The sequence below is a fragment of the Crocodylus siamensis genome, chromosome 9 (genome assembly GCF_052110815.1).
Source record: "Crocodylus siamensis isolate JL-2025a chromosome 9, ASM5211081v1, whole genome shotgun sequence".
In the NCBI taxonomy this organism is placed as follows: domain Eukaryota; kingdom Metazoa; phylum Chordata; order Crocodylia; family Crocodylidae; genus Crocodylus; species Crocodylus siamensis.
Genome location: NC_143403.1, coordinates 29,289,267 through 29,309,629, shown reverse-complemented (window position 1 = coordinate 29,309,629; position 20,363 = coordinate 29,289,267). Strand labels below are relative to the sequence as shown.

Here is a 20,363-nt window from a genome sequence, read left to right as displayed (position 1 = left end):
TGTTGAAAGGATTCTAGAAAGAAGACCATGCCTATGCTACAGGGGAAGGGAAAATGTACAGTCCATGCCAATCTTAGTAGTGGAAAAATTCTTTCCTAACCCCAAATCTGGCCGTCTCTATGACCTTGGACTCAAGAGCAAAACCCTCTAACCAGCAACTTACAGATTCTAAGATACAGCACACTGAGCTTAGAGTATTTTGGATAAAAAAAAAGGTTTTGCGTTAAAATGTTTCTTTAAAATATTAATTGCTGTTTAATCTGTTGTTATACTTATATTTGTTACATAAATGCATCAGTTTGTCATACTAAAAATATATTTTTTAAAACACTGCTGAAGTAGTGAGAGTGCAGCTATACTTGAGAATCACACTTCTTGGCTAGTTAAGGATATAGGCTTGATTTTTTCACATGAGTTTTACACTGGCATAACTGAATGGACTTCACTGGTGTTATTCTTTATTTATATCTATCTAAGCAAGTGGAGAATCAATCCCACAATTTTTCATTACATTCCTCAAACGCAAGGAATTCACTAAAACTGCTAAAACTGCTTACTTTTTTTGTCTGTGTATGTGTGTGTATATATATTGTATATATATAAATACATACACACACACAATTTTATAGGAAAAACAAAAATTTAGAGCACTTAATCTCTGCAGTTCATTTTTTTTCTCTTGAGGGAAGGACATTTGGTTGTATAATGGAACTTCACCAGACTACAGACTGATCTGTACTTGCAAGAAATTTCTATTAGTTATTCTTTGCTTTCAGGTACCTAAGCTGCTAACGCAATTTAACTTTAATTCCATCTGACTTCAATTGTGTTCAAATTACAGTAAAAAGGAAGAAGACAACAAGCTGTAAATATGAAAAGAGACAGAAAATCATTGAGAATCATGCCTTTATGAATATTTGATGAAGAAAGGTTAGATCTAGTGCTGGTAAATTACAAGAAATTATGTCCATCATGTGACTCTGTCAGCAAAGGTTAATACAAATGGGTTTGAATTTAGTTGAGATGACAACGAGGATTAAAAAAGATTTGTCCTGTCCTCACTGCAATTAGTTTTTCTTCTATTATTAGTGTAACAGAGTTTATCATTAGGATTATGGTAACAGAACTACTACTCAGTGAAATCATTTTGTTTTCCATAATACTGTGGCAGTTTTGCAATAAATTTTTCATCTAGACTATTCTAACTCTTAATTTTGCATTTGCTGAGAGACGGATATAGTCATTAACCCCTCTGTTACTGTAATGTATTTAAATTCCACTGAGCAGAATTCTTGGCCTAATCTTATATCCCTTGTAGGCTGTGACCCCATTGGTGAATCTGGGCCCCATATTTCGCCAGTGTTATAACACCACCAGTGGTAGCAATGGTGGAGTCTGTAGTCTAGACAGGATAATATGCCTGTATAATTTGGTGGGTTAGACAATACAGTGATGACAACTGAATCCCTTTGACAGGGAAGCCTTAACTACTCCTAGCTCCAGAAAAGAATTACAAATCTGAAATTTGCCAGCCTTTGCCAAAGAAGTCAGGAAAAAAATACAAAGGCTCAGTCACTCTCAAGGAAAAGTTGTCCACATATGTACAAAAGAAATTTAAATTATTTGAAGAGAACAAATGGTGAAAGGAAAAGCATAAAGGCTTTGTGCACTGCTTTCGTCAAGATGGGAAAATACTAAATGAAATCTCTTTATTTGGTTGGTACAGACTCTTTCACTTCTGCAGATCAACACAAGGACCCACAGTTATGGGAGTATTAAGAAAGCAAGTACTTAAAACAGGCCAAATGGCAGGAATGGCACTCAGTTCTGCTGGTGAACAGTGTTGAAAGTAATTCATAGTTTAATATAGCAACAATATTATGTTTTATACTTCATATGTTATTAGATATAACGTAACAGATTCTAAGCAGAGTATAACATTTTATACTACATTTTCCAGTTTCTTAAAATCATAGATGAGACGATTTTTTACATTTTGCTGTTATAAGGGCTCCAAATTTTGCTCATCCATCTTTAGTTTCATAGATAAATATAAACTGAACTTAAAACTTTCAGAGATTTCAAGGATATTCAGTAGACATTGTGGAGTTGTATTCCCGACAAAATACCGTTACACATGTATAATCCAGACTTGGAAGCCTCAAGCATCCTAAAGGCTTAGCTGAAATGCAGACGCTGATAAATCACTGGAAAGGGTTAAAAATGACTGGCAAATAACTAATTGGAATCGTCATGCATGGCACAATTTAATTGCAGGCAGTCATACTTTGGTGATGTCCATGGAGTGTTGCTTCTATAATCGCACACACTTACAGCCATGTGAAAAAAGGAAATTTAACACATCGGGGAGCTTCCTAGATTATCAGATCATCTAATCAATACCACTGACAATACTTCTGCTTAAAAGCACTGCGGTTAGTCATAAAGTTAGATACAAAAACAGACATTCAGGGCCTTTACCAATATATTACCTTTGCCCTGCTCCTTCTACTGCATGCCCAAGAGGCACGTGGTTTCCTTTCCTGAGCTTTTCCACCTAACTGGTTTCCACTTGCCTACTTGAAAAAAATGCACCTTTTACAGTGAATTGTGACCCAAGAAAGAAAAAACCTAATGCTGTGGCCATGGTCAGTGAGGCATAAGAAACAGTGATTCAGGTCATACCACTGCTACCCTGCTGCAGCCATCTCATCAACTGCTTAGATCAGATTTGTGTAAATCTCAGCAATGTGCTCAACATTACGGGACTCAGTGGGATACAAATGGCTTCTTCATGTACTAAGCTTGCTCACAGAGATTTGAGTTACCTGTGGAGTAACTTTCCCACTCTGTGACATACACCTGGCAGTCCTGAAAGACATCATGACAAATTTCAACTCGCCAGATTTAACGCTCTAAAAAGCACCCAGATTTTATTGCTCAAGTGAAGTTAACTCTGAAAGACAGAAAGACAGGGATGCATATGTCTCCATATTCCTTAGTCAGCATCAGGGAGATAAAAGTGCAATCTAAAAAAACATTAAATTCATACCATATTCAACACTGCAAGTTTGACTGTTGTTCCTTTGTAGTGGCAATGGGTATTATCATCCAAAAATGGCTAGATTCACCTATCCTGAAAAGAAACATCACTTAGCACAAGTGTACTACATTGGAGTCATGGATTAGCAAGGCAACTTTTAAACATGTAGCTGTTCTAAAGAAACATAAAGCAGTACACCAACAACAGGCATAAAAATGCAAAAGCTATTACCTAAAATATGCAACCATCCCAGAGAAAGAATATCCAAGCGTGTCACAGGGCAGGTGAAAGGTTTTTGTCAAATCATTACTGATTTGATGTCTGCTTAGCTATGAGACTAAGCAGTCTGTGGGAATAATTCTTTCCTTTACCTCTATGATGCAATCAATGGAAAATAGGTTATCTTAAGGACATGTTCCACATTCTATTGCAAGATGAGCCACTGGATTTAAAAACTACTAAAAATGTGAATATTGTTTTATGATTTCTTAAAATGTCACCCTTTCAAAGGCTACTAAATTAATCCACAGAGACAGGGCTCGTTAAGTAAAAGAATATACTTTTTACAGTGCTATCAAAGTAGAAGAGAAAAAGTGTAGGTTTTCAGCTTTAAGAAAAACATAATTAGATCAGAGATTTTGCTTGCAAAGAAATTAACTTATGGTTAATTAATGAAAGTAACCTTAAACAGGGGGCATATTGCCAGCAAACAGGACACTATAATATATGGGTAGAAAATAATAGGCTGCTTTCAAGGAACCAGAGCACAGAAGCCTAGAAAAGAAATTTGAGTAGGATACTGCTTGCAAATTTGATCTCAATTCTTAAGATGACCAAATAAGTCTTATCTGCAATAAAGTCTTTTACAAGCTTCCCTCCCCCCTGTAATCTTCTGTTCAATTTAGATACAAGATTTAATTTACTGTTGATGAAGCAACAGTTATTAAATAAAATTGGTAATAAAATCTAGGTTATAGTTACAAAAGTTACCATAATATAACTAACTTATGTCCTCATGTCTATAGAAACTAGAGGTTTTTGCTGCTTTCATAATTTGCCTCTTATTTCAAGGATTTATTTCAAGGATTTGTTTTTTGTATTGCCACCAATTCACTTTAAGAGTACTGAGGTCTTACTCAGTATTATCCTTTCATATTCTTTTTGGTCATCCAAAAGGTTAAGTGCCATGAAAATGAGAATGCCTACTTGGTTGTTTTTCTATCCCCTAGCTAAATGCCTTAACCACAAGGTCTTTTGAATGTCATATTTACTATTATTTGTTCTTCACAAAAGTTCCCCGGTTTCTTAAAGCTTCTACCCCATGCACCATCTCTTTAACAAGCCTAAATGTTTCTCTCACTACTTTATCTTTGGAGGTACTTAGCTGGTTTTATGCCTTCTCAGTAAAAGTCCAGGCCTTACATCCAAATGAAATGCTAGTCCTTTTACTTGTCTCATGTATCTGCAATTTGGTCTTTCTTAATTGTCTGGAGCTAAAAATCATCTGAAGAGAAAAGTAACAAGCAAACAAGGATTTTTGCTCTGCACAGATGACTTAATTCTTCCCTTGCCAAGCTGTTATTAGTAACTAATGTTTCTAGATATTTAAACAATCTGCCTGTCTAGGGACAGACATTATACACATAAACCTGTTTAAGTGATAAGAAACTCGTTTAAACCTGTAACAGAACAGATGTTCAGTGCACACAGACCAGTTTGAAAATGGCTGAAACCGGTTTGAAATAAAGCTGGTTGAATGCAATATGAGACTTAACTGATTTGCCTCAAACTGGTTTATGCAATGTCTGCCTCAGACCCCTCGTTGATTGGACCTAATCAACAGGTAGCATAATATCCTTCCTTGGAGGAGCTGTTTAAGTTAGTTAATGGAGAGAGACTTTGTTTTCTTAATGGGTTGATAAAAGCTGAGTTAGGAGTGATAAACATTCCCTGCTGGGCTGCTTGGGGGGGTGAGAGGGGGTGAATAATCAGAGCATCCTGCTGGGGTCTGGCCATGCCCCTCCTCAGCTCAGCCCTGTGAAAGCACAAGGAGGGCTGCTCTAGCACCACCCAGCTTCTAGCCTGAGCCACTGCAGGCATGTGCCTGCATTTCTGAGATGTCTGTCCAGTTACAAAATGATTTAGCCTTGCCACGTTACTCTAACCTGCAAAGATTGAATCAATTCAGGGTCAGGCTTTTTAAATATTTGTCCCTAGCCCTAATGACTGTCAACTGTTTGGTCTAAACCTGGCCAAGATCGAGACAGAAATTGACAAACATATGCTTGTTTTGTTCCCCCTCTGTTAAGTCCCATTTGCCTTTGCTTTCCAGACTGTATCTTTTCTCCTATAATACAGACATGTCATCAGACAAAACAGAAAATCTACGTATCTTCCAATTTAAAAGCAGATCGGAAGCTGCTGCTTGGGGAGCACACAGCAATAGTTATAGTCTACCTGTTACATTTGCAGGGACCTGTAGTGATACAAGTTAGCTAAATCGCCTTGAATCTTGAATCTATTTTCTCCACCAGGCTATGCAACTATTTTTTTTGTCTATATTCCTCAACATGAAACTGATTCCAATTTTGAAGGCATGAAATCTTGACTGCATGTCAATCCTCAATCACCTTCCTCCTGTCTTCATCAAACCATCCTTTGCTTTTCATTATTTCTGGAATTATTCCTATAATCTCTTTTGCAGTTCCTTTTACTGTATCCTGACACTTTCCCACTTACACCTGCTGTACAATAATCTTTCAAAGCCTCAAGCCTTTTCCACATCTATCTGGTATTCCTGTTTATATTTTGTATTCTTCAAAGATTCCATATTGAATCTGTAACTCATCTCTTTCATTCAGTCCTTTATCAATTATGGCCAGTCCCTTTGCTAAGGGAAAAAATTACCTGAAACTGGAAATGTGGAATGTTTTGAGCTTACATAGGCCACAAGACCTCCAATAATGTGATGGATCAACTAGAGAAATGTTATATGTTCATTACACAGCTGGGAAATGGGTCTCTGAAAATTATATAAAATTATATAAAATATATTGTTTTATAGTGAAGAAAGACTTCAAGTTATGAAATGGGAAGACATTTTACGGTAACACCATGACACAGTTTCAGCACCTATTGGCACTACATGTTATCTAAGGAAAACTGAAAATAGTTTAATATTAACTTCAGTTCCTGTGATCCATTAAGGCAGTGGTCTCCAAACTTTTTTGATTGTGCACCCCATCAGTAAAAAAATCTTGAGCACGCACCTCCAATAGATGTATATTTCTATAAATATATGTATATTTATATAAATAGAAAAAGAAAGTTCTAGTATTTTCTTCCTGCATCCCAGTAGATCGTCTTGCACACCCCACTGCATTAACGGACCAGAAAATGAAGTCATTGAATGAATGAATGAATACATAACAGTTTTCAAAGTATGACATCAAAACTGACCTATGTAAATAAAATATTAATTTAGGAAAGCAAGACAAGTAGAAACCAACTATATGGAGCAAGAAGGGTAAGAGCATGAGGTAATTTTCACCACTTGTATGATATGGTTGTGACTCGGGTGACTATATTGAAGAGCAATTGTGAGCACAAGATTTGCCATGACAAAGTACTGAACTAAACAGATGAGTCATAGAGACCATAACATAATAGATAAAAAATGAATTAGACATTTGGGAATGATGATTTTTAAAAACTCAAAATTCTAATTCTTCAAAAATGTAGTTAGAGTGAGTTTCAATATAAAACTATTTTGGTGGAAAACTCAATAGATTTATCTTTAAGGTCAAAATGAAATTAAGAAAATTAAAGTGAGTCACATGAGTAACTTGATGCCAACTGTACAATTTAAAAGCCATACCCACTCAGTCCTGTAAAGTGTTGAGTATTACAGGCCCTGATCCAGAAAGGCAAATAAGAATGCATTCAACTTTTAAACCATGTGGACTTCAACAGAACCACTCATGCTCCTAAAATTAAAAATATGGTCACATGATAGAAGCTCAAGTGGTCAGTACTTTGTGGAAATAAATCCATATATAATTTTACTGAAACTTTATATGGAGCAAGGATAGTGACTTTTTCTGTCCTTGGAAAGGCTTCAGAAAATTATGGGTGCTACCCGTAAACCATAAAAATAGTCTTTTGTCAGAGACATGACAAAGAATCAGCAAAACTTATTTTCTGTTTTATTTTCCTAAAGTAAAATGAAATCAAAATAATATGACCTAGTAATACTCAGCAGAAGATAGGGAGGCAAATAATTCCAGCTCTGTGGATGGATGGACGATAAAGGTGTTATTCTACAAATCTGCTGGCTTTATCACTGGCTGTCAGAGTTTGTTAATATCAAAGGGCCATATTGTACCACCAATTTTTAAGCAGAACATCTTACTGATTTCAAGAGGAACATCTTTAAAAACTATGCAGGTGTGGCTTCCTATTCAATAGTTCAAAAAGAAATGGGACATTTATATACTGAGTTTTGACGGATCTGGAGCTGGTGACTATCAGAGATATGACTAGATTGGATGAACCATGTCTGCTAGACTAGAGTATGATAATTCCTATGATATATAGGGATCTATGTTCCCACAGAGTTTTTCACATGACTCTCACTAGTGTTATCACTCAGTAGTGTTTCCCATGTAAATTTATGAAAGCATAGATATCCCGCTTCACAGCTTATGTGAATTAGTGAAGTTAATATGGAGAACGTCTTAAGAGTTTAATAATGCTACTCCACATATGACGGACTTTTCTTTCATGAAGAAAATAAATTTAACCCCATTAATTATGTGAGGTAATTATTAGCTGATTTCGGCCATTTGTGTTCTACATAGATGCTTACAGTGAACTTTTTGATGAAAGAAATATTATGCTACTTATTATACTAGAACCATGCTTCTGGATCCAGCCATGCCTCCATACCAGATCTAAAAAATACTGGGTCTGGATTGGATCAAATGCCAGATACACACCATGAGCCCTCTTAAGTTGTTATTCTAATTAAATTCATGCTGTAGCTTAACTGAAATGCTGCAATATGAGAGATGTTTCAGGCAGAAATGCTTTTAAATGTGAAAACTATAAAATACTAATTAAAACCTGCCCCAAACATGGCTTTGCTCCAGTTTTACACCTGTGTCACACCATTGATTTAATGATGTTTCACCCACTTGGAGTAACTCTGTAAAGCCAGGCCTACTGTTTGTATGATAAATTCTCAATATGGAATGGAATTTGACAGACAGCCTATGCACATGTTGCAGGAAAAAGGTTACTCTTTATTGTTGAGTCAAATGATGGCATTGTCTCTATTGTGCTATACCCTGAGGATACCCATCATGTTCTCTCAGCTACCATTAAGTGGATTTTCTATATCCTTTAGGGGGAAGTAAATCAGAGACAGTTGATGTAGCTTTTACAGTAATCGCTTATGGAATATTGTAAAAACAGAAACATAGAAAAATATTCATTTTTAATGACATCTCTCTATTTATGTAAAATAGGATATCTGACCTTATGTACCCAGGGTTATTTTAAAAGCCAACTGTTCACCTCCACTGGGATGTGTCGTAGAGTGGAGTACTTCAACAGTAATGGACAATAGAAACTTTCTTACGTTGCAAATAAAAATGCTGACTTGCTTCCAACTTCCCAAAGCAGGACAGGAGGGAGGGTGGAAGGGGAGAAACCAAACCTTTATTGATATAAACCAGGACACAGTGGCTTAAGGTTTCCCAACCATTAACATTATAATTAGGAAACATGAGTTTTTGCTCCAATTGTGGGTTTCTCACAACATCCTGCCTTAACAGGATCTCCTGGAACTTTTGACTACTTTAAGCACAAATTGTTCTTCCAAAGGGATGTTGACTTTTGTGGTCTATTAAGCAAGCAATACATAAGTCATATGATGACGCAAGTGCTGCAGGCCAAACTACATAAATCAGTTCCTTTTCCCCATGGATTTTGTTCAAGTGTACTCATTGTAATAAGACAAGATTAACAGTAGACTTCAGTGTTTGAACAACTACTGTCCAAGCAACAAAGACAATTCAGACAAGTTTGCTTGTAGGTGCACTACCAGGTGAGATGCCAGCTGTTATCCTCCAGTGAGTAGAATAGTTGCAGAGGGAAAAAACCACAGCCAAGTACATTCTTCGCATTGCTTCAAGTCCCAAAAGTGGGAGTTAAATGTACTTTCATGCCACTTCCAGCTCTTTTTGACTCAGTAGGACCAGTGATTATCAACCTTTTTAGACTCAGGGCACCTCTCATGAGATTCGAGAATCCCTACATAAATGTTGTGAATTGAGCAGCACCCTATTTAAAAAACTAACTTACTTATTACAGTGATAATCTTCTTTCAGAAAGTCTAAACAGTGGGAGTAGGGCAATGACCTGGCAAGAAGGGGCCTGGGCCTGCACTTATCTATTTATTTCTTCACACATGGCTTATCTCTTCACACCTCCTGGCACCCTTCCAAGGATCTTGCAGCACCCCCAGGTGCCCTGGTATCCTGGTCAAGAATAAGTGGGCTAGATCCTCTCCCACAAAGAAACATACAGGACAGTGAAATGTCCCAGAAAGGGACAAAGAAATAATTTACTGTACTTTGGCAGGAGCATAATGCATACCCCATCATATTAGAGACATAGAGATAAGCTGCCTTTTTAGCATCATATCAGCCTTCATTTGGACCTTAGAAACACCTTTGCATAAGAGGGTGGAATTAAGAGGACTGTTATTACACGCTCAAGCTGTATTTACTCTCTTCTGCTCTCCCTTCTTACGGTGCAGGTCCATCCCCACCTGTTTAGGAGGTTCAGAGGCAGTTAGTGTAGCCTTGGCCAGAAGCTCCAAATAAGCCATGCTGCCAAATGCAGTCATCTTGAATGTTGTACATGAGTTTGGCTGAGGGGACAACCTTCCACCATAAATATGATGGAGAAATCTCCATATGACAACAGAGATTTTGTGTGCCCTTTTCTTTGCTTTTTGCTATTACAGGGGGCTACTCAGTCATTAAGCTATCTGTTCAGAATTAGGGCCAAATTAACTAATGAGTATAAGCACACCCAATTGACTTCAGGGAGAGTATAATCATTTATACCAGTGATGAATTTAGGACACGGAGTCTTACCACCAGCATTTATGGAATAGCTTTCTCGGTTAGCTTTCTGTGAACATGCTAAATAAAAAGTTTTACAACTCTGAGTAAATCTCTACAGTACATGCCTGACATGGGAGATAATTTGAATTTCTATTTGATGAGTACGTAACGTTCACATTAAGCTATGACTATACTGCAGTTCCTCCAGTTCAAGTTAGCTTAGGTGCTGATAGAAGTTTAGGCATAGCAGTACATAGCTCAGCTGGCACTACCTGCCTTAGCATTTCTCACTTTCTCAGATTTTGCAGTCTGGGCTGATGTTACATGCGCAGTACCAGTTGTATCTTTTATAGGCTTAGCTAAGATATATCCCATTAGCTGCCATTATTGGAAACATTTCAATAAGCTTTAGTATATAATTGCAAAAAATATATTACACTTTAAATTTAAATGGACAGGGCCTCGTATTAACATTCCTTGTATCAGTCATCCTTCTTAAATATATCACAAGTCCTATTTTGCAATCCTTATTCATACAACTTTCCCATTTACTTTGATCAGAATTATACAGAGGTGGAGTAGTATATAGGAATTAGTTTAAGGATTCTAAAAAATTCAAAGGGCATTTTTTTGTTTTAGCAAAAACTACTGTTAATATACAAATCTGATTGATTGTATACCTTCTTTAAACACCAAGCCAAAAAGGATTACCTTATCTGGCTTATTGAAAAGTTGTTTTATTTCCATTCATACTTCAAAATATTTCAGACAGTTGGGTCAGTTTCAGTAATATTTCCTTCTAAAAGTCTATTTTGAGTCAACATTACATGAAGATACATGAAGCCATATATTTTTTTATGGGGGTAAAGTAAGTCTTCACATATAAAAAGGAGAAGCTTGCCATCACACCCATATTAGCCTACTGTGCATTGTTAAAATGGCAAAATACTTCTGTATATTCCAATTAGTGAAATCATATACTGGCAAATATTTTACCCAAGAAATATCAACTTTAAAAATAAACTCTTCCCATTTGGAAACTCATCCTTTGTTTAGCAATTCAAAGAATATTTTTAAAAGAGATTTTAATTGCTCAGTTGATCAGTGCCTGAATCTCAATAATCAAAATAATAAAAATGGATTGGTTGTTTTTGCAAATTGTAACAAAATACACAGTGTTCACTTCTTTTAGGACTGCTAAGAGAGTCATTTAATCCACTTTCCTTTTCTTTATCAAACATATTTTAAAGCTTTTTCAGTGAACTTTTTAATGAGAGAAATATTATGCTACTTATTATACTAGAACCATGCTTCTGGATCCAGCCATGCCTCCATACCAGATCTAAAAAATGCTGGGTCTGGATTGGATTGAAAATAGAAAATAGAAAGAATATAGAAAATATAAAAAAAATATAGAATTCCATCAAAATCAGTATAATGATTTCTATAATGTATCTTCCATGTGCCATCTTTAACGGACTTCACAAACACTAAGCCAAATAGCATATGTTTTTAAGCTTGGGAGCATTCCCATTAACTACTGATGTGAGCAACGAGGATAGAATTTGGTCCCTTAAAAAGATGGGGAATTCGCAGTGAAAAGTTTTTTGTTGAAATCTGAAAGTTTACAAGACATGATATAGTTCAATGAATTTATCATTAAAAACAGAAAGGAATTTCAGAATTGCTGAAACCTCATATTTTGACATTTCCTAATAAAAAAATCATTTTTATTGTATAACAACATGTTGCCTTGAAATGTACACTAGTTATTTAAAAAAAAAAGAAGCAAAATATAAATTGAAATTTTTGAACACACAATGTTTCTGTTGACCTAGATCAAAATGTTTTTGATGACCATTTTCAAGATTTGGACTTTCTGCCCCAATTCAGGATAGGATAAGATTTTCAAGATTTTGAAAAAATATTTCCTGGGCAGCTCTAATCCTTATAATAGCCTTATGTTTATTGTTATCTACTTCTACAACATACTGAAACTGAGCCCAGGGGATATGAAAAGACTCACTCAAGGCTAGAGAGAAAGTCTGTCAGAGGTAAGATTAGAAGCTGTGGCTTCCTAATTTCCAAAATTCTGCTTAAAATACATTTATCTCTTTCTTACATACATAAATAAGCATTGCTGGTTAAGAAGTCTTCAATGCAATCCAAAGGTGTGATTATAGCTCATGTAGACATAACTAAAGGATCTTTTAATTATCATGTTCATTTATAAATAATAGTGTAGCAACCGCAGCACTGGGCTCAGGTTATGCTAGCAGTATGAGTATTTATTGAGCATCCTTGCTACAATGTATAATCACACCTCTGGACTGTAACATAAACCCATACCCTAGTCTAGTCAGACCCTCTGTGGGCGAACAAAGACGGGGAACATAAGAACCTTTCTTTCCACCAGGCCAACCACTTCTCAGGCACTAGCCAGAAGTCCCTTCACTGCATAGTACCAGCTCTCTCATCTGCTCCTGGTACGTGCTGAGAGCCTGAAAGAAGGAGCCGAGTAATAACAGACAAAACAGCTGGCTAAACATGGAAAAAGGAGAACACTGCATTGTTACCAAAAATGGCCAGTCCTTAAAGCTCAAAGAAAAACATGGAAAAAACTCTTGCTACTAAAATATAATATATCCCATCTGCTTGACAACTTAGGCTTCCATGAACACATCATTCCAGTCTCTGCATGGATTCTCCATCAAATAAAGAATCTGGTTTGGTGTTCTGATACAAAGCCTTCCATAAAACCAACCCCAGCTACACAAGCTATTCTGCTGACTTCCCACATCAGCTGCATTCCACCACAGCAGAGAATCTCAACCCACAGGAAGGAACTGGCAGCAGAAATTGACCAAAGGGGGATTTGAACAGTAAGGTTAAATCCTTGTAGACCCCTTTCTGCACAGTCCCTACACAGCTACATAGATGTACAAGTAATATGAAAACAACTGACTTATCTACAAATGATTAAAGTAATAACATGCATATTAAAATATCAAAAAGAGTAGCAACATTTTATCTTGCAGATTATGAAATTATTGTGTACCAGCCTCCAGCAGCTGGACTGAGGTATATACACTATATTTTACAAAGGTGGTTTTTTTTTCTTTATGACCTAAATTTGGCATTTATGCAGTTACAAATAACCTGAGGAATTCAAAATTGCCATGTTAAGGCATTGCAAATGCTGAATCAGTACTTAGTGCTGTCATCAAAGAGCCTGAAAAGTAATAAAAAAGTAGTCATTTGTCCTTTGGATGCTGTTTGGGTACTAACTCATTTGACAGGATGCAGGCAACCCAACAAAATCAGTTTTTCTGCCAGGGTAAAGTTGAGGGTTCGGCTTAAATTAACAATGCATGCCAGCAGAAATATAAACTTAACTAAACACAAAAGTCTGGGTTGAACTGAATTCTAACACAGTCCAAATGAAGAAGTTTTCATTTTAAATACAAATGGTAGGAAAAAATAGTGTTTCTTGTTGTGTGGAGAGTTTGAGACCTCCTTTTACAACGCCAACAAAGAACCCCCTGGCATTCAGTCAGCGACCACCCACATCATATATAGTATACTAAAAATCTCAGGGCAGAACTACATATGAAAATAACGACTATATACCATATTTCTAATGAGATCCCTCAATAAGGCATTGAATACATATTTAAAAGTTCCACTCCGATATTGGAAGTTATTTCTTTCCCAAGCTGAACTGTCATTCAAAAGCCTGAACATAAGTAGAAATTGCAGGGTTATTTTTTTCTTCACTTTACCTAAACAGTTCCCTCTTTTCTATTACCCCTAATTTGACTGTCCACCTCCTGCTTGCTTCTTTTATTTGCCCAAAGTATTCAAGACAAGGTACAAGCAGCAAAACCAATACCGACTTACAGCTAGCAAAAAGGTACATTGTGATTGTGTGCCCTCAACCCTCTAGCAGGGCAGACAGTTTCCACTGATCTAAGAAATCAGATTAAGATTCCCATCACTCAATCTAATATCTTAAACAGCAGAATAAAATATACCATCACGTGGGTGTGAGAAAGATTTGAAAAACAAAACAAAAAACCCTGACAAACAGGAGTGAATATCATTCATGTTTACAAATATAAACCCAAAAGCCCTACCATGCATGCAGTGGTCAGAATATTCATAGGCTGTGGAGCAGGGTGGCCCACCTGGGCCATGGCCCGACCAACTTTTAGTACAATTATATAACCCACAAATGCACAATTGTCTTTCCGGTTAAAACTGTATAGCTGTTTTCTTAACTGCATAGCTAGCTAAATTAACGTGCTAAAAGTTGGTTGGGCCATGGCCTGGGTGGCCCACCCCATTCTCCGGCCTATGAGAATATTGTTGATTGGATTCATTTCCTGGGATCCTTACAAAAGTCTTAAAAGAACAAAGTGACATACAGTTTTTGTCAGGTATATGTATACATAAATTCTTGGTCATGTAGCAGTCTCATGAAGGTGAGACTGCCAGATACAGATATGCTAAATCAAGTTTTATAAACCCGCATCCTCTGCATTATTTTTAAATACGGAAAACAAAACACAATAGTGTAGAAATAAAATATGCAGGTTATCTGTGTTAATTTGCTGCACTGACTTGCAACCCTTAAATTTTACCATACAAATGCAAAGCACAACTTTCTAACATTCCCTAGTAAGCAGCTGCTTTATGAATAACTGGAAGAAAACCTTTATGCTTGGTCACACCACCAGCAGGAGACAACTGGCTTTTCTCATGTAATACAGGGAACTGCAGCCAGTGCTTCATTAAAGCACAAGACACTTTGGCAGACATGGATACTGAACATTGCTTACTGTTCACATCTGTGGGTAAACGACAGCAGGCTGAAACTGTTGCCTTCCACTAAAGAGCAAGTACATGATCCAGTGCAGTTAATCAATAAGATAATGGAATGAATCAATAACAAAGATTTTTAGGAGGTCTTAATTAAACAAACACTTGCAGATACAAATGATGTCTTCAATCTATTGATAGTAGCAGGGTGAGGGGTTAAACACGAACAAAGCCATCAACTTTGTTTTGCTGGCATCTATTTCACTAAACAACCAAATAGTTTCTTGGCCTTTGAATTGGCCGATTAATTCTGTCCCTATTCAATTTCATACAGTACAAGGAAATTAGTTTATAATAAAAAAAATAATTACTGAACAGGTCAAGATGTAACCATGAAAAATAGATAAAAGCATCTGCACCCAGCATTATTTTCTCTCTGTGAAAGGTTCTAAATACCTGGATATGAGGAATGGGTCAGCTGACAAGACACATTTCCAGCTTTGAAGTATAGAATTAGAATAATTAAAATACACCTAAATTGATGGATCCCATTAATGCAACGGAATTCTCGGTGGGCATGCTACACAAACATGTTTAGTCAATATTTTTGATCCCCCCCAACGGTTTTGCACCAGGCACCGTTTTAAAGAGACATCAATCTGTGATGTCAGCATTCATCTAATGACCCTTCAAAAATCAATGTCAAAGATGGTGCTGTATGTCTATGCACCCAATTTGTCCATTCTCCAAGGGATGCCGGATAAAAGTAAAACACCATAATAGCAGGAAACACGGACCATTGCCATTGTACCTGACTTTGAGGATGCTAGCCAGAGAGGAAGAAGGAATACAAGTGATTTCAGACATAGTCTTGATACAGTAATGGTTGAGGGAAGAATGGGAATGACTGAGAAGTTTCTAATGCAGACAGAGAACAATTAATGGGAAATGGGTGGCTCTGTTTAAAGCATTTGTCAAAAGCTTTTTTTGAACAGTTCTGCACCAAAACTATATAAGCAGATTACTGTTCTTTTAAAATTAATATAAATCAGATGTGGAAGATTAACATCATCAGGATACCAAGAATATCCTTTTCATTATATATATGTGTCACCATTGCTAGTCTCAGTATTTATTTCCTAACAGTGTTCTAGTCGACATTTGACAGTTAGAGTTTTCTCTTCCTTTTATAGTTATTCAGCAGGGATAGCCATTTAGTTTCACTGAATTGGTGGAAACTTTTAGTTTTTTATTGTTAGCATTTATACTCGACTCATCTTCACCCCACAAGATTCCTTGAATCTGATGTTTTGACATAATGTCAAATGGAGAGTGGAGGTTTAAGTTTGCGCCTTTCTCTCAGCTTTTGTAATAAACTGACCTATATGGCTGCTATTAGGTTGGGCTGCCTCTAGGTTGTAACTCGAGGTGACAGGTACACTCTAGCAGATGGGCTGTCTTGTAATCTTTTTATTCACAGCAACTCCATCTATTCTCTCTGTTCAGAGTATTTACTCTTGCTGGTAGCATGTAATAGTTAGGCAGGCCTTAGACAGTTCACAGATGTATGTGGGCAAATTAGCTGTTGCAGGGTGCTTGTCTACCTCTATTCACCTCATACTTTCAAGTGTTCCAATTGCCAGACTTCCTTCCAATTAAATTATGAATACAGGGGCCAATCCTACCCTCCATTCTTGCCTTAACTCATACTGAATTCAACAAGGGAGTTTGGTTTGAACTGGGTGTCTAGAATCTGGTCTGAAAGTATCACGATTTCTCTTTTCTTGACTGTCGTATTTCAAATATTCAGTATTCTGCAAAATGTTCAACATCTTTTATCAAGATACAGAGGTTCACTGTAAAGCCAAGTAACAAAACTTTTTCTGAACTTCATGTGTCCCAGTTTCAAATGAGTAAGATGTTCCATACATAAAAATTATGAGATAAATGCTGGTTTCCATTTGATATATTGGAAACTGGGTGGTATACTTGAATTGATCTTCAGCACATCCATTCATCGTATTTCAGATATTATACAGATACGTAAGTCAGTATAACTTCTGTAGAAATACTAGTGCCACAGAACACATCACCTTTAATTCTGCAAGGATTATATTTTGGTTGTGACTGGTATTCTGTTTTTCCAAGTAGTACTGGAGGATTGGACCTGGGAGCAGTGAGGTGTCACAGTTTGTGCATGACTATGGGTTTTTTTTTAAAAAGTCTTAACATATGGTAGGGCTTTGAAGTGTCCTAATGATTTAGGAGCAGAATCCTATTGATTTTCACTATTTTCATTGTTTTACAATACTGAGCTATATGCCACTTAGAATGAGACGAAGCATCTTCACAGTCACTGACACCTGCCAACTGATTCTTCATAACTGGCCTTGCAATACAAGTTTGGCCATGGTTAACACAAAGAAATAAGTAATAACTTAAGAGTTACCCAGTACCTCACACACATAGGCAGAGAAATCTTTCCTGACCCTTGCATCAAGCACCTTACTCACTGTAGCATGCATTGATTACCATGTTCAAATGATTGTGTTTTTTAAAAAAACTTAAGCCGGAGGATTTGATTCACTGGAGGTGCATGGTAAGGTGTTTCTTATTTGCTTCTTTCTAAACAACTGTATGTAGTAAGGTTGACCAATGGTCTCATAAATTATGGAACATTCTATTTTCTTAAATTCAAGTCGAGTAAAATGAACAAGGTCTGTTGTTACTGGGTAAAAAAAATGTCTCTAATTGATAAAAGGTGCTACATTTATATAGTTCCTTTTATCCTAAAGGATGTTAAAAGTACTTGGTAAACTTAAATTGATAAACATTCTGAGCTAGGCGGCTGTAAATTGGCATAACTAAATTGCCCTCTGCAGGGATACACTGATGTATATCAAGTTAGCATCCCACCCACTATGGGTACATTCCTTGCCTTGCTGGCTCAGTCCCTTTCCTTACTTAGTCAAGATAAGTCATTTCCATTGCAGTTTTCAGTGTGTGAGGATACAGAACCACAGCTTATAATTAGAAAGAGTATGAACCATTATTGAGGTAAAATGCAGCAGTTTTTGTTTTTGTTTAGTTTTTACATGGTTCAACAGCGGCATGCAACGGGTTAGAAAAAATGAAGAACAATATTATACAGTTGCAGCCCAAAGGAAAGTTTCTCACACTTATTTCCTAATTGAAATTTTTTCACCAAACAGCTTCTCTAAATAATTCTTGGACAAAGAAGTCACTGGAGGTTTTAATACATGGCATAAGAGCTCTTTTGGTTAATTTTGATACATAAGATGGGTTGCTTTTGTTCCCTTATTGGATGTTTTAATACAAATACCTGCACTTACACTTTTAAAATTTGCATTCTATGATCACCAAAACATGCATCTAAAATGAAGCATTTCCACAAACACTTCATCCAGTAAATGCATTTATGGGAATATTTGTTGAGAGGCCAAAAGGTGCCTGAGCACATTCAAAATGAAACCATTCAATCATTCAAATAAATATTTGCAGAAAACATTCATCAGTATTCATCCAATTCTAGCACTCATTCAAATTGAAATTTACCCAGTAGCCCCTATTTTACAAACAGCGTGACATGACCTTTAATGACTACACATCTCATTCAAAAAGAACACCTCTGACGGTATGTTGTCCCCTGGTATCTTCCTAGGATATTCAAGGGAAGGCTACACACCACAAATAACCCACTCTGCTCCAGGCAGGACTGAGATGCCCCCTGAAGGTCTCCCAAGAACTGAGTCCTTAGCTTAGGAGAGCTGTGCAAAGCGAATCTAGACTGTGTCACATTAAACAAGTTGTCATTCTAATGCGTGTGATACATATTCTTACTATTAAAATCAAAATGACACTCTAGCCAGATACAGCACATGAGCTACAGTTTTCGGAAGCATGTTATGAATACAATCTAAAATCAATAACAAGAAACAATTACTGCATCTGAATACCATTTGGGTGAAATAGCCTGACGGTGGAGATGGAGAACATGAATTGTATGTCAATAGCTGTAACAAAGTATTCTACATCTTTTGCACAAAGAGAGGTTGAGTAAATATCAATACAGCAATTCCTATTGTAAGCAATAAAAATGATAAAATCAATATTATAAAATAAAAAGTTAGCACTGTGGTTGAAGTCTCTTTGATCTAGATAACACTGTGGTTTGAACTGGAGAAAACTGTTATTCCCAGTCTTTTAAGTCTAAAGTCCCTAGGTCACAGTAAAGCTTACTAAATTTGCAGAGTTCTGAGTAAAGAAAACCAAAGGCAGGGACAAATGGCATGTAAATACTGTACCACAGAAATTCATAAACAAAAGTATTTATGTCCTTCAGCAGGAGGGACCAGATATCTACTGCACCTGCTAGTCCTGTGCACTGTCAAGAAACCTTATAATAGTCCACAATGTTTTGCATACTGCCAGCACTGCTTAGTTAATGGTAGATAGCAAAGTATTTCACATTTGTCCATGAAAAAGATAAATTAAGAAGGGAATATTCAACTCTTGCCAAAAATTATATGAAAACATCAAGTCCCAGTAATTTAAAAAATATATATATGCAAAATGGGTAAAACTGTGAGTGACAGCCCATCTGCAAGATTCTGTTTGTAGCTCTGACCTGCATTTAAACACATGGCTGCTTAGCCTTTTGAACACCTTAAAGTTGGTTCCCTTGTTTGCATTTCATAGAAACTACTATGGAAAGTAAACAAGAACCTTTGGTGAATTATTTAGCATACAAATAAACCAGCAAAGAAGGCTAAGTAGGCCAATATGAACTAACTGGATTGAAATATTCATCTGTAAATAACTCTTCAATCTGCTGCTTTCACGTACAAATACTACATGGAACATTAGACACAACTAGCTTCTAGGGATATTTAGGCTCACTGGAGAGCAATTTTAATGTCTACTGGCATCTGTGGGTAGTGATATGGACTGACTGTTAATATAACCAACATAAAATTTATGTGAACACTCACTGCAATAGCAACACACTGTCAGACAGCTGGTGGTTGATGCGTAGCACATGCGGATTTTATATGCACTGCGTAAACTAACCTTTGCAATAAAGATTTAGCAGGTTTATTAGTTTAGGAAATCGCTATAATTAAGGATAATTCATAATTGCCGCTTATCCACTCTACAGCAATAGCTAGCTTAATTTAGGCTCCATTTCTTTGAGCCATAAATAAGTGTGCTGCTATCTTCTGCACAGATGTGGCATTCAACCTGTTCAAGTTGGTTGGTTTCTGCTTGTGTTTTAATCAAAAGAATTAGTAGATAAACCCATAAAATGCAGTGTGCTTGAAATAAATTAGCAAAAAATGCAT

At 36.5% G+C, this 20,363-nt stretch overlaps 1 protein-coding gene across 5 annotated transcripts in view; it reads right to left on the bottom strand.

The window, feature by feature from the left end:
• The window catches only part of FTO (FTO alpha-ketoglutarate dependent dioxygenase), a 437,735-nt gene that overhangs the window by 33,882 nt on the left and 383,490 nt on the right, over window positions 1-20,363 (bottom strand). Inside the window, exon 9 of one of the 5 annotated variants that reach the window (XM_090063580.1) lies at window positions 3,053-3,136. The exons of the other annotated variants lie outside the window; for them this stretch is intronic. Within the exon in view, the coding sequence (XP_089919706.1) occupies window positions 3,058-3,136 (79 nt within the window). The 3' untranslated portion in view covers window positions 3,053-3,057. Of the gene's footprint in view, window positions 1-3,052; window positions 3,137-20,363 lie in introns of those variants that run through there. 5 annotated transcript variants of the gene reach the window in all.